Below are 26,247 nucleotides of genomic sequence, written 5' to 3' on the forward strand. Positions count from 1 at the left end.
GAAAAAAATCTGAAGTTGACCCTGAAAATCTGAAGAGGAAAAGGTCTTGGAAAGAGAATCTGAAGATTGTTCTGAAAAGGAGTTTGAAGAGGGCTCCAAAAAAAATAACTAGAAGAAAACGGTGTTGAAAAAAAGTTAGGAAGGAACTGTCCTGAAAGCTGAGCATCTGGGGATGATGGCAGCTCTAAGGGAGTGTCTGGGGCTTGGGGGGAGGCTGTGGGGATGCAGATGAGGAGGAAGGAACCGCACACAGAGAAGCATGATGATTCACCAGACGGAAAACAGGAGGAAGAGAAGGCAGATGGAAAAGGGTCTGGAGATGCTGAGAAAGAGGGAGGCAAAGCAGGGGACAGGCTACTCAAGGATGAGGATATCAGCCAGGAGTATGACAAGGAGAGTCTGGGGACAAGCTGGGTGGCCAGTCTGACGAGGGGATGGTGGGTGGCCCTGGGGACCTTAAGGAAGGATGGCCTCTGTGCACAGGCCGTGGCTCTATCCTTGGAAGTGATGATGATGAGGAGATTTAACCCTTTAAACCTGCTTTTAGGGAGATCCCTGATGCTACAGGAGCCTCTAATCAGAGTAATTACCAGTAATGTCAAGTGAACACATGCGCAGGGAGAGGATGCCATCTGAGCGATGCTGGTAGACTTTCACGGTAACCCCCATGCAATGACACTACATACGTGTTAAACAGCTGTTCACTGAAAACTTCAAAGCCACCAGGCATGCGTGTACGAAAAAAAAAAAAAGAGAGTGAGAGATGGAAGAAAAAAGTCCACACATAGCACTGAAACACTAGCTATCAAAGATTCAACCTTTCTATGAAAAACCAGAAATTGCCAAGTTGAGTTATGAAATAAAGAAAAAGAAAAAAACCGCCATGACAGGAGAACTGTTTGAAAACAGGAATACCCGCGAAGGTGGGTCACAGGGAGATGGAAAGACCTCAGAAGAGAAAAGCGAGCCCAGATGAATAATGGGCTCAGCTGGAAGAGAATTCAGGGTAGCCAGCTGTAGGACACCCGGTCCTGCCCGACAGGAAAGATCGCCAGCTCACTCTGTCAAAACTTCGTTTTATTACGGGAGCATCTTCTCTGCTCGCGCGGGCAGACGGGGATGTGGCGTGAAGCGTCACTGCCCGAAGTACCAAGGAGGCGTGCAGTCGATGGGCTCTTCCTCCCAGATGGTTTTCAGCCGCTGGGCCCAGGATGCCACCATGGCCTTCCTCTCTTCTTCTGAGGCAATCTCGGGAGCAAAACTGATCTGCGGGGCGAGGACTTTAAATCCACAGAAGTGCAAAGCCCCGTGCTGCGGCCACAAGGAAAGCAGAGAGCTGATCAGAAGCGGCATCCCTTCCGCGTCATCCAGGTAAACGACGAAAGGGGGGAAAGGACCTGAAATAAGCCTTTAAAGAAGAACAACTTCACCGCTACTAGGTAACCGAAGACAACCGAACTGCCCTATGCCCTTACGATGTGGGCAAGTGAGGTGAAGAACTCCGGGCAGCCGGAAACTTCCGATCCTAATTGAGATTCATCTGTAATCTTCGCTTCTGACTCAGACAGTAAACCTTATGGTTTTGATCGATTAGGCAAATTATGGTACATTCATACAGTGGATTATGTGACATTATTCTAGCTATGGTGTATATCCACGTATGGCTGTTCAAGATGTGTCAAGGAAACATAATGAGAAATCTGAAGCAGTGTTTGTGGTATACCATTTATGTAAAAACATAAACATAATAATGCTAATAAAAAATACACATGTAAAAATACATATGGGCCATAAGGAAATACATCAAATTATTGAAAGTAATTATTTTTAGGGGGGATTAAGAGGACTATTTTTATATTTTATACTCTCACTCTTTTTTCTTAATATGTATTTTTGAAAAATGAAAAGAATATATAAAGATTTTTTAAAAACCAGAAGAATTTAAGCTTGGCTCATGGACCCCTAAGAGACGAGTTGACCTGTGGAGGAGGAAGTTCAGGCCTGTAAGTTATCACTGTCTCCCACAGAGCATCACAAAATGAATCACTATCTTTTCAAAGACAGCTCTTACTAGAAAATATCACTCTCCCCTCTCTGCACTCCTTGCCTTAAAACCCAGGCTTGCCCTACCAGGGGTAAGTCAGGGGGCAAGAAGCCCACAGGTCACTGTCCGTATCTTTAAAGAAAGCTCACAAGCTGTTGAATATGTGATCTCCTACTGCTGGACAAAAGTCCCTTTATAACATCCTGGAAGAATGGTTTGCCTCTAGGCTTCTGGGTTTCCTGGGAGCTCGGAGCCAGGATGTGGCCGCCTGACCCAGAGCCTGCTCCCTCTGCCCCGACCCCCAGCTCAGTCCTTCAGCAAGGGGTGCCTCCCTTGGGGACACCCCAGCTTGCCTGCATATGCACTGTCCCCTGCTGTCCCCTTCACAGAGAGTGCAGGGGTGCACAAAGGCAGCTGGGTATCCACCTGAGAGCAGGCCCAGAGTCCAGGGAACCCGGGGAGGGGTGTGGGCTCTGGGGATGGGGCACGACCCCAGCTCCATGGACCATCACCTGTGGGAGGTGGAAGGCTGTCTGGGCTGCTGGCCCTGGGGCGCCTCTTGCCAGGGTCTGAGTGGGTTGCCGCCTTCACAAAGCACCGCCCGTCGGTGTAGACGGTGCCCCGGTGCTCCGCACACACTCACGGGACTGATAGCAGCTAACCAAGTTCAGCTTAGCTTCCACCCAACAAAGTCAAAGGCTGTCATTATAATAAATATGTGTTTCCCTATTGGCCCACTTTTTCAGTGCTAAGTAATGCATTTGAAAGGGCAAAATGTTTTAACTTCTTGTATTCAGGTGGAGTCAAAACGGTCTGGATTCCAGGCTTCCATCACATCTCTGACTCCTGGGGGGGTGGGCTGCAGGGGAAGAGGAGGGGGTGAGGGGTGCAGCGGGTACCTGGAGGGGCCACAGGAAGTATCGGAAATCTCCACTGACTCCGGTTTTCGTGTACATCTCAGCTGTGCTCCCCGTGGTTAATGAGAGGAGGGCCAATTTATTCTGCGGAGGAGAAAACGAATCCATGTGACTCCGGCAGCAAGGTGCAGAAGGACCAGGAGGGACAGTCTGAGGTCAGTTCCTCCAGGAATGGACAAATGATAACATTCTCATCGAACACACCCAGCTACAGGCAGCAACCACAGCCGCTGGGGACAGGGGAGGGACCAGACCGAGTGAACACGGGGCTCTGCTGCACCCCGACTTCTGGCAGACAGCAGGGTGTGATGCCGGGTGTGGACAGGCGAGGCCCAGATGCTGATCGCCTGGGCTGCTGTAAGGGCCAATGAGGCAGCACAGCCCCTGGCCAGGACCACTCATGAAATGGCAGCATTACTTCACCATCCACGGTGGACCTCGTGGCTCTATGGCTTCCTTACATGCCCTTATTTTCTGAGGCTTTCAGAATTAAGATATTATTTATTTCAGTAAGGAGTGAACTTAGTAACAAAATCACCGCTACTGCATTGTGCACGCACTGGGTTCCATGCAATGCTCTCCCTGCCACACGCGTCATATTATCCTGTTTTTCAAGGAGGAACGTGAAGCTGTGAGGTGAAGAGATGTGAGGCCCCGGCTTGACTCTGCATCCCAGCGCAGACGCCCTCTCCCAAGCCAGAGCTCATACTGGGGGCCCACTGCAGCCCTCCCATGACACCAACTCTGGGCCTTCCTTGGCCCTGCCGTGCAGTTTGCGGCAGATGCATCTATATCCCTCACTAGACAAAGCCCCATGACCTCAGAAATGACGCTTTCCTTGCCCAAGTACAGCACACAGGGCTTTGCACACAGCTGGGGCTCAATCAGTGTTTGTTGGTAAAAAAGCAAACTAGAAACAGGACTTGAGGAGACGACCCCCACCAGTACGCAGAGATCCGCATCCTGGGGCACGTACCTTGAGAAAACCGTCGTCGTAGAATCCTGGGATGTCAAAGGCAAAGCCCTGGCATAGGACCCTGTCCATCCAGCCCTTCAGGATAGCCGGCATGCCGAACCAGTACAGCGGGAACTGTGGACACAACACCAGGGAGAAATGGATGCTGCAGGCTGCCCGACGTGGCAGGTTTGCTGATCTGGAAGGAATCCCACTGTCTTTCTCTTCCCAGGGGGCTGGGCCGGCGAGTATAAACAGAGGGCAGCATGACCGGGAGACTTTCTTCCCCTTCGCTTGGGGGCATGCAGCATGGACAGGGTGATGGTGGGCAGGGGGGCAGAGCTGACCATGGTCCTGGTTGCTGTTACAGGTGGCTCTGTGTCCCCCGACCAGGACAGCCCCATTGGCTGGTCCTTGAGCAGATGGGGTGGTGCTAGGAAGTTCTGGACGCTAGCTCAGTGGCAGCAGTCCCTGTGACTGATCCAATCAAGGAGCACCAGAGAAAGGTATGGAAAAGAATCTGGCCCTTTCCAGTTGCTGCCCTCTGGAAGTCAGACTGAGTTAAGTTCTGAGAAGCTCTGGATTTTGACACAAACGAAAGCCTTATAACCTCAGATTCTACACACCAGCAATAAGATCAACCTGAAGTCCATCCTGGTCTCCACAGAACCTCTACACTATATCCAGAATCATCATCAATGACAGGAGATGAGCAGATAATGATCTGTTACCAAAGGCAGAGGGAAACCCGTGTTTCATGTGCTTTTGCTATAAATCTAATACAGGACTTGGCATTGAAATTTAAACTCCATGGCCCACTGCTGTGTGATGCTGACAAGTTACTTTGCCTCCCTGTGCCTCCTTTTCCTCATCGGGCAACAAGGCTAGTACACGTTACTAGGCCACAGCATCATGGGGAGGATTCCATGACACGAAACAGTGCTTAGAACAGAGTAAATGCTCAGTGAGTGATGGGGAGTAGTGATCACTACTAAGTAGTAGTGAGGAATGAAGTTCTTATTAATGTTGAATGAAAAACAGGACACTTACAATGCAGGCCCTCTGGGCAACGCATCAGGAAAAGAGGAAAGGCAGAGGGAAAGGAGCTGTGAGATGGAGTAGTGAAAAAGAAAGATGAGTACAGAAAGGAGAGGCCTTGGCTTGCTTTAGCTATCCAAGAGTGCAGGAGCGGGGATAAAGGAGAGACGGGCTCCTCGTGGTCACCTGACCCAGGGGACAGGAAAGAAGACTCAGAGAGCTCAGTACGGTTCTGCTTGGACCATGGGCCCAGACTGCTGGGTCCAGGTGTGGCTACTATCCTGTGGATGACAAAGCATTGGGCAAGCACGCTCGGTGGCACCGTGATCCAGCCTCGCAGAACTGGGATGGAAGCACAATTCGCACTCTGATCAGCTTAGCCGCTCCAGGTTGCCTGGGAAAGAAAGGGAAGGGGCCAGGAGAGGGCGTCTAGACGCAGCCAGCCTGGGTGGGTCAGAAGAGGAGGGCTGAAGCATTCCCTTCTCCCGTGCGGGTCGGGTTATTTTACCAAGGGTCTGTGAACTTTGCCTTCTGGACATTTGTTTCACTTGGAAACTGGTCGCATCCTCACCCCTCCCCGGCACGTGGGGGTCTTGTTCTCTCACCCACTCCCCGCCTTTCCTCTGTGTTGGTAACAGAGACAACTGGGACCCATCAGATCCATCTTGGAGATTCCGGACCTAGAGCCCCCAGTCCATGGTGTGGTGTGCAGCAAGAGGACAGAGCCCGCATGTGGGGAGCAGCAGAGGAGAATCAGAGGGAGAGGGCAGAAGGGTCCCTGAAGCCCAGCTAGCCTGTCCTTGGCTTCCACGAGACCCAAGGGATCAGGGCCCTGAAAATAAATTCCTTTTTTTTAGCTGACTTGGATTTCTGTTAACCCAACAGCTCCCCCAAAGCACGCTTACTTTGCTGCCAGGCTCACCGTTCCCCCTGTGGGTACACATGCCTGTCTAGCTGGGGAAGGGGGGGTGTGTGTGGCAGGGATGAGTTAGAAACCAAAGAAGCAGGATCCCCGCCCAGTTCTCTCTGCAGGGAGTCCTAGCCTGGGGCAATTTGTTAATGAGTGCACAGGTGGGCTGGTGAGGAAACCAGTGACAGGAAGAAAACAAAAGATGACTTTTCTCTTAATAATTGAGATATTTAGGGCAGGAGTTGCATTTGGACCAAATTACCTTGCCTATGTGGGGTGGGGAGCAGAAGGGAATGAAGGCAAGTCCCCCGCATGGTGCAGATGCTTCTCAGAGCGCTGGGCTACAGGGGATTCCTTACTACTTACTTGGGAGTCAGGATCTTGAATGAATATTGGCTACACGGATCTTCTTACCTAATTTGACATAAGTAAGTGTGCAAATGTGCTAACAACATTAATACCATTTCTTAGAAGTGTGCGACTCAATATTTGGAAAGAGCGTGTATATGGAATGAATCTAATTTGTTATAATAATTGGAGACAAAACAAACCTGAAATATCACTAGATCAGCTTCCTGAACCTTTTTCTGTTCGTCAGTTATGTCACTGGCCAGACACCTCCTCTTAAAGGCTTCATATGCTTCCACCCCATAGTTGAAAAACTCAGGATTAGAAAGGGCACCTGGAGAAGAAAAGGCCAAATGTTCTCACTCTCATATGCGCACCCACAGCCCGTCCTGGCCAATCCCACTGGCATCCCCATTACCTGGACTCCCTAAAGCAAGTGGCCGGACATTCACTGAGACCCCACCAGGTGCTGGGCCCTGTGGGGAGCCCTGTGGCGTAGGCGGGAAATACATGAATGCTCTGAAGTGGGTGTGCACAAGCTCAGTGTAGCCGCAGGGATGCAAGAGCGAGCCAGGTGGGGGAGGCACAGTTAGGCAGCAGCAGTGGGGGGTGGGAGGAGGGGGCTACGGTAGAACTTACAGCACTGCCCACGGCAACCAAAATAAAAAAGAAGTTATTTTGATCTATGCTTTTAACTGGGACCTTGTCAACAAAAAGGATTCATCAATCCCAGCTTACCATTCACCGAGGACCCCCTACCTATCAGGTGCTGTGCTCCACACACATTGCCCTTTCCGTTTTTTTAATAACTGGGAAGTGTAAGTCCCAGTCTACCAAAGAGGAAACTGAGACTTTAGAGAGGCTGAGTGACTAGTTTCATACCACAGAGGTTTTGGTGGCAGCAGAGGTGGGACGACCAGGCCAGGTGTGAACCACTCCACCACATGGGGTCTGGAAAGGAGCAGACACACCCTCAGCCATGTGGAGAGGAACTGGAAGGAAGACTGAATCCAAGCTCTTTAGATAGACTCATACTTTAGAAATAGGTCAACGTTCCTTGCTTCCTCTTTTAATCTACATGTATTTGATTTTCATCCAAAAAACACCTACTGAGTGTTTCCTGAGTATGAGGTTCTGTACTGACAGGAGAACCCAGAGGGTAACTGCTACAGGCAAGAGGTCGTGTTCCTCAGGCAGGTTCTAGGTAGGGTTTTGGCCAGTCACCATGTGTGGAACCTACAGCAGGCCTGGGGTGGTTCTGATGATGGTGAACAAAGATGAAAAGAGGTACGTAGGCCAAATATATTCCAGGTAAATTTCAAAAGTAAATATCAAAGTAAAGGTATCTAAGTATCATTGGAAAGTAAGAATATTTTTGTAAGTGTGGGTATGGGGAGGCCTTCCTAAGCAAGGCAGAAAACCCAGAGCCATAAAACAAAGACTGGCGCAGAGCTTGAAATAAAAGGTGGGAACAACTTAGATATAAATCAGCAGGGGAACTGGTGAGTAAGTTATATTACATCCCATGGAGTGCTATGTAATCATTTAAAACTTAAGACTTCCCAAGATCTAAGTGAATAAAAAGCAAGTCCCATGACGTGGCACCATTTACATCTGTATCCATAAAGTTTTGAAACTATAATTTACATGGATATGTACCCTTGTTGATATTTAAAGTAAGATCCACAATGATCTACACCAAAAAGTTAAACTGATTTGTCTCCATGGACAGGGTCGGACTATGGAGTATAGATGAAAAGGAGCTGTACTTCTTACCCTATATGTTCACCTTATTCAGTATATTTTAAAATATTTTTAAAAATAAGCTTGTGTTACTTTATCCACTTAAAAACATAAGAGTCTTAAAAAAAAAAAAGAGTCGGTTTTCCCAGTCCCTGCTCTGTTGTTCCTTAAGTGAAAATGAATGACTGATTTATTAAAACGGAAGAAAGACAAGAAGATATAGGATGTCAGCTATTACCATCAATATTAAATATTAAACCTTGAGATTATCACTAACACAATTATAAACAGAAAGAAATTAAAGGTATTGAATACTGGAAATGCTGAGGTGAAATTATCATTATTTGCAGATGATCTGATGGTATATCCGGAAAGCCCCAGAGAATGAGCTAAAAATCTACTACAAACAGTAAGAAAATTAGTCGTGGCTGGGTACACACACACTCGCAGGCACACAAACAGGCACACAGAGATTATCCAACTTCACGTAGAGAAACGAAAACCAACTCAAGTATTATGCAAGATCTGTATGAAGAGCTGCAGGGTTGTTCAGGAAGATGGGAGCAAATGAAAAGTCATACCTTCTCCTGGGTAGGATCAGTATAATGGAAGTTCATCTGTAAGTTTAATGGAATCTCAATAAAGATAACATCAGGTTACTTTCTGAATCTGGAAAGTTAATTCAAAAGATTTTATAGAAAAGTAAAGTAAACTAGCTAGAAAAATAGAAAATAAGGCAAACATGGCCACCTAATTCTATCAGATACTGTATCACTTTCCAAAATAATTAAAGCCATGCTGTACTAAATCTATGAACAGACAGGAAAAAAAAACAAAAACAAAACCCAACAGAATACAAAGTGTAGAACAGAATCAAAGGTACATGAGAAGTAAAATCACAGTGAAGGTGGCATTTTAATTTAGGGGCTGGATCATGCAATAAATGATTATGAGACAACAAGTGTGTTCTTAGAAAAAATATTGGACCCATACCTAAATAAATTTTAAGTAGATAAAATATTTTTTTAAAGTAAAATATGTCAAACACTAGACAAGACTATAAAATTAAAAAAAATCTTAGAATTTATATAAGCGTGACACAAAATCTAGAAGTCATGGAAGAAAAAGACTGATCAAAAGCTAACTAGGGAAGATGGCGGAGAAGTAGCAGGCTGAGACTACTTCGGGTAGCGGGAGATCAGCTAAATAGCTTATCTAAAGATTGCAAACACCTACAAATCCAATGGGAGATTGAAGAGAAGAAGAACAGCAATTCCAGAAACAGAAAATCAACCACTTCTGCAAGGTAGGACTGGCGGAGAAGTGAATCCAAAGCGACGGGAAGATAGACCGCGGGGGGAGGGGCCGGCTCCCGGCGAGCGGCGGAGCAACGGAGCAAAATCAGGACTTTTAAAAGTCTGTTCCGCTGAGGGACATCGCTCCAGAGGCTTAACTGGAAGCCCAGGCGGGGTCAGCGCGGACTCAGGTCCCGCAGGGTCGCAGAAGGATCGGGGGTGTCTGAGTGTCGCAGAGCTTACCGGTATTAGAACGGGGAAGCCGGCTGCAGAGACAGAGCCGAGGAGTGACTCTCAGCTCGGGGATGCCTTGAACCGGTCGCAGGCTCGGTCAGCTCGGAGCGTGGCCGGAGGCCAGGGTGGCGGGAGTCATTGGGCGCTGTTCTCTGAGGGCGCACTGAGGAGTGGGGCCCCGGGCTCTCGGCTCCTCCGGGCCGGAGACCGGGAGGCCGCCATCTTCATTCCCGTCCTCCGGAACTCTACGGAAAGCGCTCAGGGAACAAAAGCTCCCGAAAGCGAACCCCAGCGGATTACTCAGCGCGGCCCCGGGTAAGGGCGGTGCAACTCCGCCTGGGGCAAAGACGCTTGAGAATCACTACAATAGGCCCCTCCCCCAGAAGATCAATGGGAAACCCAGCCAGGACCAAGTTCACCTACCAAGGAGAGCGGCGGAATTCCAGAGGAGAAGAAAGCAAAGCACGGAACTCATGGCTTTCTCCCCATGATTTTTTAGCCTTGCAGTTAATTTAATTTTTTTTTTCTTTTTCAATTTTTTTTTCTTTTTCTCTTCTTCTGCTGAATTTTTTTTAACTTTTACCGTTTTCTTTTTTTAACGTTTTTTAAATAGTTTATCTAATATATATATTCTTTTCCTCTTTTTATATTTTTTCTTTATCGGCTTTCTTTTTTTTAATAGTTTCTTTCTTTTTTTTTTTTTCTTTCTTTCTGAACCCCTTTTTATCCCCTTTCTCCCCCCTCACAATTCGGGATCTCTTCTGATTTGGCTAAAGCATATTTTCCTGGGTTGTTGCCACCCTTTTAGTATTTTACTTGCTCCTTCATAAACTCTTATCTGGACAAAATGACAAGGCGGAAAAATTCACAACAAAAAAAAGAACAAGAGGCAGTACCAAAGGCTAGGGACCTAATCAATACAGACATTGGTAATATGTCAGATATAGAGTTCAGAATGATGATTCTCAAGGTTCTAGCCGGGCTTGAAAAAGGCATGGAAGATATTAAAGCAACCCTCTCAGGAGATATAAAAGCCCTTTCTGGAGAAATAAAAGAACTAAAATCTAACCAAGTTGAAATAAAAAAAGCTATTAATGAGGTGCAATCAAAAATGGAGGCTCTCACTGCTAGGATAAATGAGGCAGAAGGAAGAATTAGCGATATAGAAGACCAAATGACAGAGAATAAAGAAAGCTGAGCAAAAGAGGGACAAACAGCTACTGGACCACGAGGGGAGAATTCGAGAGATAAGTGACACCATAAGACGAAACAACATTAGAATAATTGGGATTCCAGAAGAAGAGGAAACAGAGAGGGGAGCAGAAGGTATATTGGAGAGAATTATTGGAGAGAATTTCCCCAATATGGCAAAGGGAACAAGCATCAAAATCCAGGAGGTTCAGAGAACCCCCCTCAAAATCAATAAGAATAGGTCCACACCCCGTCACCTAATAGTAAAATTTACAAGTCTTAGTGACAAAGAAAAGATTCTGAAAGCAGCCCGGGAAAAGAAGTCTGTAACGTATGATGGTAAAAATATTAGATTGGCAGCAGACTTATCCACAGAGACCTGGCAGGCCAGAAAGAGCTGGCATGATATATTCAGAGTACTAAATGAGAAAAACATGCAGCCAAGAATACTATATCCAGCTAGGCTATCATTGAAAATAGAAGGAGAGATTAAAAGCTTCCAGGACAAATAAAAACTGAAAGAATTTGCAAATACCAAACCAGCTCTACAGGAAATATTGAAAGGGGTCCTCTAAGCAAAGAGAGACCCTCAAAGTAGTAGATCAGAAAGAAACAGAGACAATATACAATAACAGTCACCTTACAGGCAATACAATGGCACTAAATTCATATCTCTCAATACTTACCCTGAATGTTAATGGGCTAAATGCCCCAATCAAAAGACACAGGGTATCAGAATGGATAAAAAAACAAAACCCATCTATATGTTGCCTACAAGAAACTCATCTTAAACCCGAAGACACCTCCAGGTTTAAAGTGAGGGGGTGGAAAAGAATTTACCATGCTAATGGACATCAGAAGAAAGCAGGAGTGGCAATCCTTATATCAGATCAATTAGATTTTCAGCCAAAGACTATAATAAGAGATGAGGAAGGACACTATATCATACTCAAAGGAACTGTCCAACAAGAAGATCTAACAATTTTAAATATCTATGCCCCTAACGTGGGAGCAGCCAACTATATAAACCAATTAATAACAAAATCAAAGAAACACATCGACAAGAATACAATAATAGTAGGGGATTTTAACACTCCCCTCACTGAAATGGACAGATCATCCAAGCAAAAGATCAACAAGGAAATCAAGGCCTTAAATGACACACTGGACCAGATGGACATCACAGATATATTCAGAACATTTCATCACAAAGCAACAGAATACACATTCTTCTCTAGTGCACATGGAACATTCTCCAGAATAGATCACATTCTTGGTCCTAAATCAAGTCTCAACCGGTATCAAAAGATTGGGATCATTCCCTGCATATTTTCAGACCACAATGCTCTGAAGCTAGAACTCAATCGCAAGAGGAAATTTGGAAAGAACCCAAATACATGGAGACTAAACAGCATCCTTCTAAAGAATGAATGGGTCAACCAGGAAATTAAAGAAGAATTGAAAAAATTTATGGAAACAAATGATAATGAAAACAGAACGGTTCAGAATCTGTGGGACACAACAAAGGCAGTCCTGAGAGGAAAATATATAGCGGTACAAGCCTTTCTCAAGAAACAAGAAAGGTCTCAGGTACACAACCTAACCCTACACCTAAAGGAGCTGGAGAAAGAACAAGAAAGAAACCCTAAACCCAGCAGGAGAAGAGAAATCATAAAGATCAGAGGAGAAATCAATGAAATAGAAACCAAAAAAACAATAGAACAAATCAACGAAACTAGGAGCTGGTTCTTTGAAAGAATTAATAAGATTGATAAACCCCTGGCCAGACTTATCAAAAAGAAAAGAGAAAGGACACAAATAAATAAAATCATGAATGAAAGAGGAGAGATCACAACGAACACCAAAGAAATACAGACAATTATAAGAACATACTATGAGCAACTCTACGCCAACAAATTTGACAATCTGGAAGAAATGGATGCATTCCTAGAGACATATAAACTACCACAACTGAACCAGGAAGAAATAGAAAGCCTGAACAGACCCATAACCAGTAAGGAGATTGAAACAGTCATCAAAAATCTCCAAACAAACAAAAGCCCAGGGCCAGACGGCTTCCCAGGGGAATTCTACCAAACATTTAAAGAAGAACTAATTCCTATTCTCCTGAAACTGTTCCAAAAAATAGCAATAGAAGGAAAACTTCCAAACTCATTTTATGAGGCCAGCATCACCTTGATCCCAAAACCAGACAAGGATCCCAACAAAAAAGAGAACTACAGACCAATATCCTTGATGAACACAGATGCAAAAATTCTCGCCAAAATACTAGCCAATAGGATTCAACAGTACATTAAAAGGATTATTCACCACGACCAAGTGGGATTTATTCCAGGGCTGCAAGGCTGGTTCAACATCCGCAAATCAATCAATGTGATACAACACATTAATAAAAGAAAGAACAAGAACCATATGATACTCTCCATAGATGCTGAAAAAGCATTTGACAAAGTACAGCATCCCTTCCTGATCAAAACTCTTCAAGTGTAGGGATAGACGGCACATACCTCAATATTATCAAAGCCATCTATGACAAACCCACCGCAAATATCATTCTCAATGGAGAAAAAACTGAAAGCTTTTCCCCTAATGTCAAGAACACGGCAGGGATATCCGTTATCACCACTGCTATTCAACATAGTACTAGAAGTCCTAGCCTCAGCAATCAGACAACAAAAGGAAATTAAAGGCATCCAAATCGGCAAAGAAGAAGTCAAACTATCACTCTTCACAGATGATATGATACTCTATGTGGAAAACCCAAAAGACTCCACTCCAAAACTGCTAGAACTTGTACAGGAATTCAGTCAAGTGTCAGGATATAAAATCAATGCACAGAAATCAGTTGCATTTCTCTACACCAACAACAAGACAGAAGAAAGAGAAATTAAGGAGTCCATCCCATTTACAATTGCACCCAAAACTATAAGATACCTAGGAATAAACCTAACCAAAGAGACTAAGAATCTATACTCAGAAAACTATAAAGTACTCATGAAAGAAATTGAGGAAGACACAAAGAAATGGAAAAATGTTCCATGCTCCTGGATTGGAAGAATAAATATTGTGAAAATGTCTATGCTACCTAAAGCAATCTACACATTAATGCAATTCCTATCAAAGTACATCCATTTTTTCAAAGAAATGGAACAAATAATCCTAAAATTTATATGGAACCAGAAAAGACCTGAATAGCCAAGGGATATTGAAAAAGAAAGCCAAAGTTGGTGGCATCACAATCCGGACTTCAAGCTCTATACAAAGCTGTCATCATCAAGACAGCATGGTACTGGCACAAAAACAGACACATAGATCAATGGAACAGAATAGAGAGCCCAGAAATGGACCCTCAACTCTATGGTCACTCATCTTCGACAAAGCAGGAAAGAATGTCCAATGGAAAAAAGACAGCCTCGTCAATAAATGGTGTTGGGAAAATTGGACAGCCACCATGCAGAAAAATGAAATTGGATCATTTCCTTACACCACACACGAAAATAGACTCAAATGGATGAGGATCTCAATGTGAGAAAGGAATCCATCAAAATCCTCGAGGAGAACACAGGCAGCAACCTCTTCGACGTCAGCCGCAGCAACCATCTTCCTAGGAACATCACCAAAGGCAAGGGAAGCAAGGGCAAAAATGAACTATTGGGATTTTATCAAGATCAAAAGCTTCTGCACAGCAAAGGAAACAGTGAACAATATTTGCAAATGACATATCAGATAAAGGGCTAGTGTCCAAAATCTATAAAGAACTTAGCAAACTCAACACCCAAAGAACAAATAATCCAATCAAGAACTGGGCAGAGGACATGAACAGACATTTCTGCAGAAGAAGACATCCAGATGGCCAACAGACACATGAAAAAGTGCTCCATATCACTCGGCATCAGGAAATACAAATCAAAACCACCATGAGATATCACCTCACACCAGTCAGAATGGCTAAAATTAACAAGTCAGGAAATGACAGATGCTGGCGGATGACGGAGAAAGGGGAACCCTCCTACACTGTTGGTGGGAATGCAAGCTGGTGCAACCACTCTGGAAAACAGCATGGAGGTTCCTCAAAATTTTGAAAATAGAACTACCCTATGACCCTGCAATGCACTGCTGGGTATTTACCCTAAAGATACAACATAGTGATCCGAAGGGGCACATGCACCCGAATGTTATAGCAGCAATGTCTACATAGCCAAACTATGGAAAGAACCGAGATGTCCATCTACAGACGAGAATGGATAAAGAAGATGTGGTATATATACACAAGGAATACTATGCAGCCATCAAAAGAAATGAAATTCTGGCGATTTGCGACGACGTGGATGAACTAAGAGGTATCATGCTTAGCGAAATAAGTCAATCAGAGAAAGACAACTATCATATGATCTCCCTGATATGAGGGAGAGGAGATGCAACATGGGGGGTTGAGGGGGTAGGAGAAGAGTAACATGAAACAGATGGGATTGGGAGGGAGACAAACCATTAAGTGACTCTTAATCTCACAAAACAAACTGAGGGTTGATGGGGGGAGGGGGTTGGGAGTAGGGGGTGGGGTTATGGATATTGGGGAGGGTATCTGCTATGGTGAGTGTTGTGAAGTGTGTAAACCTGGCGATTCGCAGACCTGTACCCCTGGGGATAAAAATATATGTTTATAAAGCTGTAAAAAAAAAAAAAAAAAAAAAAAAGAAAGATAGGATGATACCCAAGTTTTGTAGCAACATGGACGGGACTGGAAGAGATTATGCTGAGTGAAATAAGTCAAGCAGAGAGAGTCAATTATCATATGGTTTCACTTATTTGTGGAGCATAACAAATAGCATGGAGGACAAGGGGAGATGGAGTGGAGAGGGGAGTTGAGGGAAATTGGAAGGGGAGGTGAACCATGAGAGACTATGGACTCTGAAAAACGATCTGGGAATTTTGAAGGGGTGGGGGGTGGGAGGTTGGGGGCACCAGGTGGTGGGTATTGTGGAGGGCACAGATTGCATGGAGCACTGGGTGTGGTGCAAAAATAATGAATACTGTTATGCTGAAAAAATAAAAATTAAAGCTCAAAAAAAAAAAAAAGCTAACTAGGTAAATAAAATCCTACATGGAAGAAAAAAACCAACATAAGCAAAGTCAAAACAAAGCACATATTAAGTAAAAATTGTCTGTTTACAATTCATATCCCACATAAGAAACTAATTTTTTAATATATAAAGAGCTCTTTAAAACCAATAAGAGACAGAAGAGAAAAATGAGTAAGGAATATAAAATATTTAAATTTTGTTAATATAATATAAACATTTATAATTATAAAATACTAATATAAAGCTAAAAGTATCTCACTTTTCAAAAAGAGTATTTTAGAAAATGCATGCAAAACATCATTTTGTTAAAAAAAAAACAAAAAACATCCAGTCAAGAAATGGGCAGAAGACATGACCAGACATTCTTCCACAGAAGACATACAAATGGCCAACAGACACATGAAAAAAATGCTCCACATCCCTTGGCATCAGGGAAATACAAATCAAAACCACGATGAGAGACCACTTCGTACCAGTCAGAATGGCTAAAATCAACAAGACAGCAAACGACAAGTGCTGGAGAGGATGCGGTGAAAGGGAACCCTCTTACACTGTTGATGGTAATGCAAGCTGGTGCAGCCACTTTTGGAAAACAGTATACAGGTTTTTCAAAAAGTTAAAAATAGAGCTACCCTAAGACTCAGCAACTGCACTACTAGATATTTTTCCAGAGGATACAAACACAGTGATTTGGAGGGGCACCTGCACCCCAATGTATACAGCAGCAATGTCCACAATAGCCAAACTATGGAAAGAGCTGAGATGTCCATCGACAGAGGATTGGATAAAGAAGATGGGGTCTGTATATACAATGGAATACCACTCAGCCATCAAAAAGAAGTCTTGCCATTTGCAACATAATGAATGGAACTAGAGAATATTATGCTAAGGGAAATAAGTCAGTCAGAGAAAGACAAATACCATATGATTTCCCTCATATGTGGAATTTAAGAGACAAAACAGATAAACACAGGGGAAGGGAAGGAAAAATTAAGCAAGATGAAAATAGAGAGGGAGACAAACCACAAGAGACTCTCAACTACAGGAAACAAACTGAGGGTTGCTGAAGGGGAGGTGGGTAGGGGGATGGGGTAACTGGGTGATGGGCATGAAGGAGGGCACTTGGTGTAATGAGCACGGGGCGTTAGATGCAAGTGATGAATCACTAAATGCTACCTCTGAAACTAAAAATTTTAAAAATACCAGGAAAAAACCCCCAAAACCCCCTCATGCTGTATCCCTTAAATATATATAACTTTTGTCAACTATGTCTCAATGCAGCTGCGAAAAAGAGAAAATGCTTCTTACATAAACACAGGCAGTAAAGCTTACTTACAATGAGAGAAAGGCACATCAGAACTATACTGGGTGGCCATTCTTTATCTGACAGACTGGAATTTATCAAAATCGGTCATGCAGAGGAAATGAGCACTTGCAAACATGTTGGTGTGACTGTAAACTGGTCCATTTACCATCTGATATTATCTACGAAAATCAAGACTGCACCTTCCCTCTGACCAGCAATTCTACCTCTAGATACACCTGGATATGCAGAAAAACACACATGGCCATGATTCTTCCTTATAGCTCTGTGTGTAACAGGAAAAGATCAGGAATGATCTGAAAATGCCCGGGCAGTAGGGCTAACTCGAACTACGACACCTCCACACAGTGAATACTCTGGGCAGTGAAAACACATGCAATGTGCAACACCTGTAAATATGCTACGTTTTGAAACAAAGTGGAGAGAAAATGGAGACTATCCCTGTAATTGCGTTCCATAGCACAGATAACTCTGGAGGGACACAGAGACGAGTGAACGCCCTGGTGGGACAGGGATGGAAAAAAGATCTGCCATGTAGACTCTCCCGACTTGAGAACTGGGTACCGTGTGCAGTGGTTAGTTTTGTCAAAATATTTTTTCCATTAAAAAATTAGAAAAAACAAAGTTAAAAGAAACAGGGGTGCCAGGGTGGCTCAGTCGGTTAAGCGTCTGCCTTCAGCTCAGGTCATTGGGATTGAGCCCCGCATCGGGCTCCCTGCTCAGCAGGGAGTCTGCTCTTCTCTCTGCGCTTCACCCCACTTGTGCTCTGTCTCTCTCTCAAATAAATAAATAAATAAATAAATAAAATCTCACCCCAAAATTCAAACAACAATTCAGCCCATGACTCACCGATGACATCCTTCCTGGTGGCCCGCGGCTCGAAGTCCATGGCGTACAGATCGGAGACGGTGACGGTGCAGCCCTGCTTGCTGAGTTCCTCTACTGCCACTTTCTTCAAGGACCCATTTAAAGACTTGGGTTCTTGGTGGGCATAGACAATGAGCACTTTCTTGCCTGTATCGGAAAAGAAATTATTTCTCCTGAAGAACAATTCCTCTTGGTCAAAATTCCAAGAAGACTAAGATAACAAAACATAGTTTTTGTGTTGGTCCAACATACATGGACCACAGGTTCAAGTTAGGAAATACCAACCTTTGTCACAGGTAACAGTTTTAACGTCATGAACAGTTTTAAGAGTCCAGTTATAACATAGCTCGTGGTTGCCTGAGTTTACTAATGCACAGATATAAAATGGGTCAAATTAGAATTCCTCAAAAATAACATCATGAATTTCTTGAAAGGCCCGAGCTATAGCAATTATCTTCTATCAGAGGTTTCCGCCCTGTTGACAAACACCAAAAGTGAAAGCTACCATGACAAATTTCTCCAGCTAACCCTACTTTGGCAGGCATCGACTACGGACAGCTCTGTCTCCTTCTCCTTCAGGCCCACAGAAATGGGACGAGTAAACCAGGCAGGGAAAATCAGATCCCTAACCCCAGAGGGAGGCAGGGTCTAGACAGAGCCCGCTTTGAGTGACAAGGCTGATGTAAAGGCTCTATGAAGAGTCTCAGCTTTACAGGTCCTGCCTGTGTCATTAACACCAACAGCCTCTGAAGCAACATCTCCCTCGTTCAGAAGATTCTGGGAGGTCATGTACTGATTTATTCTGGGAGGCGGCTTTGGTCATTTGCTTAAATTTGCCCTCGGTAATGTCAAAGACTAAAATGTTTGAACTCTTGATTTACATTTTTCGTTTTAGGCCCCTAAGGAGGAAATACCAATGTTAGTTTGAAGCAGTTTCAGGCACTCAACTGGGTATAAAGGTTGGATTCAAGGGCTTAGGTTAATGGTTAACATTTTTATTTTAACTTCTCAGACTCACTGGTGACATAGGAACTCTACCAATGGATACAAATGAAACATCCACATCAGTGGTTCTCAGGTGGGGGCGGTATCCCCTCCCAGGGGGACAGCTCACAATGTCTGGAGACACTCTGAGTTGTCACCGCTAGGGAAAGTGCAGCTGGCATCTGGTGGATAGATACCGGGAGAGCTGCTAGACATCCTACAATGGACAGGACACACCACACCAAAGGGTCACTGGCCCAGGATGTCAGTAGTGCTCAGGGTCAGAAGCCCGAGTCTACACCAGACTGTGTCAAGTAAGGTGGGTCCTTACATTCTGAAATGAAGAATTTTTGACAGAGAAAGAGAAAGCACAATTAGGGGGAGCAGCAGGCAGAGGGAGAGAGAGAAGCAGGCTTTCCGCTGAGCAGGGAGCCCAATATGGGGCTCGATCCCAGGACCCAGGGATCATGACCTGAGCCGAAGGCAGATGCTTAACCAACTGAGCCACTTAATTCTTGAAATTAAGAATTTTTATGCCATATTGTTGAGAGGAACAATAAGCTACAGAATGGTGTGTGTGTGTGTGTGTGTGTGTGTGTGTGTGCATGTGTGTGTGTGAGCAGAGACAAGAATAAAAATTGAGTCATGCTGAATTTTAAACCACGGTTACTCCTGAGGTTCATTCACTCAGTATAAGTATTTATGAGCACTACCATAGCCTGGGTATCATTCCAGAGACTAGAGGCAGAGCAAAAACAAGATAAGCATGGCTCTCATTTTTGAGGAACTTATAGTCTGGTGGGGTTTGAAATGCACAATAGAACAAGAAAATACAAAACAAGATAATTCCAAATAGTGATTCATGTTAAAAACAAAACATTTCAGTGTTGTTTGGGTTTTTATAACATATTTAATTTCTAATTAAAAATTTTTTTTTAAAAGCTTATCTCCCCCATAGGTTACAGTCACCTGCCATGTTCTAAGATGATGAATTCTTCCACTCTGACTACTACCAAAGGGAGTGTCTGCTGTTAATCCTGGGCATGGAAGGATTCAGAGGGCAAGCTGCAGGCGTTCAGCTGTGGTCGGTCGCTCTGCTCAGCAACACCAACAATCTGGAAGAGAACACAAACACGTGAGGGAAGGGGACAGATGTGGTGAGGTCAGTGTACCAACGGCAGGCCTCAGGAAGGACATGTGGATGGGTCTGAGAAAAGATTTCTCAAGAGAGGCAAGGAACCACTTGAAGATTCCAGCCTCAGAGGACATATCATGCAGGGTGCCAAAACCAAGACTTTTTTTTTTTTTTTTTTTGAGGACTCGGAACCTTCCATGAAGGTAGTCAAAACAAAGAGGTCCTAGAAAATGAGATATGATAAGAAGCAGGAGACATGTTTCTGTGTCCTTCCTCCCTCTCCCACATTTCCATGTCCCCACCCACCAGTAATCAACACAGCGGAACAGACAAAGGTCAGGGGTGTTGGTCAGAAATTCAGTTACCGTGTCTACTGTGGTCTGCAAAGTCCCAGCAAGGCTGAGAAGAGCAAGACAGACAAGACATACATATGGTGGCCTGCATGTAATAAGTGGAGGAAAAATATTAGTTCTGAAAAAATATTAGTTCTCCCGAGAAGGCCTCAAAGGCACAAGAGAAGCCTGAATCCTTACTCCAGGCTAGCCAGCTCTTAAATAATCAGCTTCATTCTGGGAAAGACAAGACCCCTCCAACAAACCTGCTCCCTCTGCCAGAAGAAACAGCCCACACAGAGCCTGTGGTTCAGGGTCAGTGTGGAGATGCTGTGGGATGCATGTTGTATCAAATGACAATTTTTTAAGAAGATTTTATTTATTTATTTGATACAAAGAGAGAGAATACAAGCGGGCAGAGCAGCAGGGAGAGGGAGAAGCAGACTCCCCATGGAGCAGGGAGCCCAATGTGGGGCTTGATCCCACGACCCTGGCATCATGACCTGAGCTAAAGGCAGAGGCTTAACCCACTGAGCCACCCAGGCGCCCCATCAAATGACAATTTGAACATATCAGTGCATCTTTATCGGGTAACAAGAACAGAGAGACAGAAAACAGGCTTATCCATGGTCACGACTGGAATCTGGAGCAAGGCCTCAATTAGCCTCTTCCTGGGCCCTCCACGCCTCCGGCTGTCCGGGAGCCGTGGGTCAAGGGCTGAGGTATGCAGAATGCTGCCAAGAAGTGAGGGTGGGCTGCAGGGGAATGGGCTCTGGCCCAGGTTGGGTGTCCCAGGGACAGAAAGAAAAAGAGATTTGAATAACAGTGGCCGGAACTGAGTTGAGGGCAGGCAGGATGCTTAACTGGAGCGGGAGCAAAGAGCTCTGGTCAGACAGAGGGTGGGAACGCCAACACCATCATACCTCAAAGGTGAGTTTAAAATCCTGCCCATTTTGCTCAAGTTGACTACTGACTCAACAGTTGGGAATCTGTGTCTTTGGCTACCCAACATCCCCTCCTGTTTTTCACCAACAGTCCCTGAATTTATTCAGGTTTCAGTGTGTCCAGCTAGTCCCTCCATTTTCCAGTCTTCCACTCAGGGGTGGCCAAAGAAATGAAGGAGAAGCCATTACATGTGGCTCCAAGGACATATCCTTAAAAGGGCTGACCCAGGAGGGGCGAGGATTGTGGGGGCACCATTTCAGCCCCTGACGCTGGCCTTCCTCTGAGCCGCACTGTGGAATGACAGCTAGGGCTCTGTCATTAATTTGTTGTCATGGGGGTAGATGCTCTGGACCAAGGACGGCAGCGCAGAGATATGAAAGGAACCTGGATTCCTGATGCTTCCTTGGGGCTGTGAGACGGTTATGAATTGCAACCTTCAGACTTCTTCATATGGGAAAGCAAATGTGGAATCGTGGTTAAGCCGCCTGGAGTTGACTGTCCATCAACAGCAGTGAATGGAATACAATTCCAATCTATGCATTCGTTCAGCTGGGTCACCGACTGATAGGAGGACTCTGGCCAAGTACTGTGCCCGGTTGGGGAGGCCACAGCAGTGAACAAGACAGGCAAGAATGGAACTTTATACTCTCAGCTGGAGGAGGGGGAAGCTGGGCAGACAAAACCAGCAGGCAAAGAAGGCAACCATAATATTCAAGATAGTGGTAAGTACTAATAATAATGCTAAGTAACAGCGATAGTGATAAGAAAACAAAGTCCTTTTGTGACTAAAATGGCATGGGGTACATTTGCTATTTTAGATAGGAGCTCTAGGAAAGTATCTCTGGGAATAAGGATGTGAATGATGTTAGGGACCCAGTCATGCAAATATCAGAGGTTTAGGCAGAGGGAATGGCAAGAAAGAGGCCTGAGGTAAGAACTGGCCTGGAGTGTTCAAGAAAGCCTGACTGGCCTGCACCTTTAAAAAAAAAAAAAAAGTTGGATGGTGGGAGATGTGGTCAGAGAGGTGAGGTGGGGTCTGTAGGCTGGGGAAAGGATCTTACTCAGACTAACAGAGAGCCACTGGAGCATCTTAAGCAGGAGAATGGTAGGATCTGATTACTTTTTTTTTTTTTTAAGATTTTATTTATTTGATAGAGACAGAGAGATCACAAGTCGGCAGAGAGGCAGGCAGAGACAGACAGGGAAGCAGGCTCCCCGCTGAGCAGAGAGCCCGATGCAGGACTCGATCCCAGGATCCTGAGATCATGACCTGAGCAGAAGGCAGAGGCTCAACCCACTGAGCCACCCAGGAGCCCGGATCTGATTACTTTTAAAAGGTTATCAGTGTCACAGCCGGCTTTGGGAACACCTTATCCTAAGATTCTACTTGGGTTTGGATAAAATGCTTTAATTTTAATGTCCATGACAATGCATGCATTCTTCTGCATCCCCAGGCCTCACCATTCACTGCTGTTTTGCTTGGCCCAGTTTCCATATTTACATCCATATTGCCTGGCCGCCTGAGGCATTTGAGTTCATGACTCCCCATCTCGTCCATTCTTCTATTTATAGAGGGTAAGACACAGACCCAGGAAGTGAACGACTTGTCCAAAATCAGAGAAGAGACTCCAAGCCAGGCTCCTTACTAGCTGTCCAGTGCTCTTCACTGCTCTCCCCACTCACCTTGCTTAACACCCTCCTGCACAGAGGCAGTTTCCTTTGTTAGGAAGAAGGCACTTACCCAGCTCAAAAAGAAAAAGGAACCATGCGGTGTGTGAAAGTTAATAAAGGGAAATATCATTTGAAGTGGAGTCAGGACACCCCATAGGGGGACCTCTCACCCATATACTTCCCCTCACAGCAAACCTTACATTCCTGAACAGGAAGACGTTCATTTTATAGCCCCAGCGGGAGGAAGAAAGATTTTTTTTTCTCCTTGCCCAGCAACAGTCCAGTTAGTAAGAAACTGCCACAACTCAGCCCACCAGAAAGGATCACCACTCTGAACTCTTTCCTTCCTCCAAGAGGCTCAACAGACCTTTGTTTAAAGCAGTTCTTCCAAAATTCCTCCTTTTTCTCTATAGAGTAATGTTCCTCTGTTCCTCTTCTTTGTTCTCCAGACTGACCTATGGTTTGCCATAGCCTGCAGGTCCCACATTGGAATTCCTCTGCAATTCCTGAATACACTCATTTTGCTAGTAAAATAACTGTTTTTGTTTGTTTGTTTGGTCAACAGGTTATTAAACTATATATACCATACCAAATGGGCTCTGATATTTTTATGCATATTATTTCATCTTAATTCGCAGAGTACCCAGAAACTATTTTATAATATTTTCATTTGATTTCTGTGAAAATTAATAAAAGGAAGGGTCATTTAGAGTGGAGTTGGGGGCCAGCAGGAGCAGCCCTTGCACGTTACCGCTTGGTCAACCGCAGATCCAAGCAGAAGAGACAGATGCACTTTGCAGAGAGATACTACCTAAGTGTCCCAGCAAGAAGTAGAAAGGTTTCCTCTTGGACTTTCTGGTTCTAACAGCCTTCCCCAACTCCCCTCTCCCAGCATTGCTCCTGTTCCTTCCAGGCACTTGCCTGTGGCTTTACCTGAGCTTGCTTGTTCCAGACGGCAAATCTCCACAGTTCCCAAATAAACCTTTTTTTTTTTTTTTGGTTGGTAAAATAACTGTCACTTTTATTTTTAAGGTTAAGAGTTTTTAAAAACATGTATGCATGCCCAAATGTGAGCATTTCTCTTACTGGGCACCCAAGTTATTTGTCTCCCCTCCCAACTATAAACAGCACTGCTAGCCGATGTCTCCTTTAATACATATTTCTTTTCATTCCTTTAGCTAATATTCTCAGGAAGACAAAAGGCTGAAGACTATTTTTCCAGGATCTGCTACAGACATCCAGGGGCCAAACAGAGGCGGCTCCCTGCGGCCAGCGTAGCCCTGGCCGGTGCTCCGCGGGCCTAAATGATGGCACGCCCTGTCCACACGGACCCTGGGCTGCCTGTTTCATTGTTAACACGAGGGTAATCACACCACGTACCTCCTAGGGCAGAGGGCCGATTAGAGGAGACGATTCTGCTAAACACTCACAACCGGACCTAGCACACGGTAAGAGGTAAGAAAAGTGCCAGGGTCCAAGGGTGAATGGCCCGCGGCGCGCACCGCAGCGTCCCGGAAAGTGCCCCCCAATCCTCACCCCGCGCCAACGCCCCGCACCCTGGCGAGGGAAGGCCCTCACCTTGAGGGCAGCGCAGGACCCGGAGAAGCAGCTGCAGGTCTCAGACCTCCGCCCTCAGGAGCGAAGCCCCCGGCGTCCGAGCTACCTTCCAGCCCCGCACTCTAAGACGTCCGCTGGGCGACCTACTGCGGCTGCGCTTTGCGCCGCCAAGCCGCGTGCACTGGCGCTGCCCGGCGGGTCCTCAGAGCCCTGGCACTCCCTCGTCCCAGCGCCGCCCCCCGCCTGGGCGGTCCTGACCTGTGCCCCGCCCCACGCCTGTAGCAGTGGCTCTGGACCCGGGCTGGGGAGGGGAAGTCCTGCTTCTGTGAGCTTCTTCCCTTCTCCATCCCTGGTTAGGTATCCAGGTTAAAAAAGGCGGGTCCAAAATGAATAAATAAAATCTTAAAAAAAAATAAATAAAGCCAAAAAGGCGGGTCCACGGCGTAATATTTAGCAATGAAAAGCAAGGAACACCCAACAGCCTGTGAGACTCTCCAGAAAATTATGCTGAGTGAAAAGAGCCAATCTTAAGAGGTTCCACGCTGTAGGACTTACTTTATGTGACATTCTTGAAATGACAAATTACAGAAATGGAGCACAGGTTAGTGGTTGCCAGGGTTTAGGAAGGGGGTAACTGGGAACAACAGGGACCCTTGTGGTGATGGAAATGTTCTGTATGGGACCGTGTCAATGTCAGTATCCTGGCTGTGATACTGCACTGTAGTTTGGCAGAATGTTCCCGGTGCAGGATTCTGAATAAAGGGCAGAGGGGCTGTCTCTGTACTTTGTTTGTTTCTCTCTCTCTCCCCCTCCCTCTTTTTCTTTCCTTTCCTCTCCTCTCTTTCCCTTCTCTTCTCTTTTCTCCTCTTCTCTCCTCTTCTTCTATTTTCTTTTTGTTTCATTTTGTTTCTTTCTCTTTCGTAGGCTCCACGACCCTGAGATCAAGTCCAGAGCTGAGATCAAGGGTATGACTTAACCAGCTCAACCAGCTGGCCACCCACATGCCCCACATGCCCCTCTGGGTTGTTTCTTAAATGACACCGGAGTCTACAATTTTCTGAAAAGAAAAAGCTTAATTAAAGAAGAAGAGGAATGTTCAAGGCCAAGGATATCCCTAGAAGGCAGAGAGGTACATGAACCAGAGCCTGTGTGTGTGTGCATGTGAGAGAGAGAAAGGTGCTGGTGAGCAGTTTGGGCTAATTATCTTTTCCTTTTTTCCCCAGCTCTTTCTAGTTTATGCTACCTCATTTGATACCCGCCTTCCTTTGTGACTTTCTCAAGGACCCTCCCCAAACTCTATGCTTTGATTTCTGGTGTCCTCAGATGGATTCAGCAGTGAGAATATGGCCTCTCTGAGATGCCCTCATGCAGGCAGGGAACAGGGAACAGGGCCGCCTCCTCTTGTGAGCCCAGAAGATCCCGGAGGCAGCTTTCATTTTACAATGACCTTTGTCAGAGGAAAAAGTGCTGAGGCACTTTCTGATGGACTAAATGTCCCCGAAGGTGAAGTTTGCTTTGTCTTATCCCCCTTTCTGTTGACTCACTGAGGGAATGTCCTCACATCATCTCTGTGTCACGGAAGGAAATGATTCATCCTAAAAGGAAGGTGCAGGCCCTCTGGCATAACTGAAGGGAAGCTTCCTTAGGAGAAGGGC

At 45.2% G+C, this 26,247-nt stretch overlaps 1 protein-coding gene and 1 long non-coding RNA gene across 4 annotated transcripts; one reads left to right on the top strand and one right to left on the bottom strand.

Annotated features, from left to right (window-relative positions):
* Positions 1–1,059: 1,059 nt before the first annotated feature.
* Positions 1,060–24,798, bottom strand: NQO2 (N-ribosyldihydronicotinamide:quinone reductase 2). Of its 3 annotated transcripts, none has more exons than XM_047734976.1 (7): positions 24,614–24,795; positions 19,922–20,067; positions 17,951–18,115; positions 6,416–6,546; positions 3,938–4,051; positions 2,944–3,045; positions 1,060–1,311 (listed from the first exon to the last, which is right to left on the bottom strand). In XM_047734976.1, the coding sequence occupies exons 2-7, from the start codon at positions 19,926–19,928 to the stop codon at positions 1,135–1,137; spliced, it is 696 nt and encodes a 231-aa protein (XP_047590932.1). In that variant the 5' UTR covers positions 19,929–20,067; positions 24,614–24,795; the 3' UTR covers positions 1,060–1,134. The 3 variants fall into 3 exon arrangements, with proteins under 3 accessions (XP_047590932.1, XP_047590934.1, XP_047590935.1); XM_047734978.1 differs by lacking the exon at positions 24,614–24,795 and adding an exon at positions 24,416–24,437; XM_047734979.1 differs by lacking the exon at positions 2,944–3,045 and having other exon boundaries at positions 24,614–24,798.
* A 224-nt stretch (positions 24,799–25,022) lies between these two features.
* Positions 25,023–26,008, top strand: LOC125103139 (uncharacterized). The gene is made up of 3 exons (XR_007128293.1): positions 25,023–25,193; positions 25,517–25,721; positions 25,816–26,008. It is a non-coding gene; the product is annotated as an uncharacterized LOC125103139 (long non-coding RNA).
* The last annotated feature ends 239 nt before the right edge of the window (positions 26,009–26,247 follow it).

Source organism: Lutra lutra, chromosome 6 (genome assembly GCF_902655055.1).
Source record: "Lutra lutra chromosome 6, mLutLut1.2, whole genome shotgun sequence".
NCBI classification, from domain to species: Eukaryota; Metazoa; Chordata; class Mammalia; order Carnivora; family Mustelidae; genus Lutra; species Lutra lutra.

Coding starts and splice junctions, on each gene's coding strand:
- NQO2 (XM_047734976.1), bottom strand. Junction 6,547..17,950: donor CACCAGGAAGGATGTCATCG/GTGAGTCATGGG, acceptor TTTCTTCTCCAG/GTGCCCTTTCTAATCCTGAG. Junction 1,312..2,943: donor ACTTCCTGTGGCCCCTCCAG/GTACCCGCTGCA, acceptor TTGTGGCCGCAG/CACGGGGCTTTGCACTTCTG.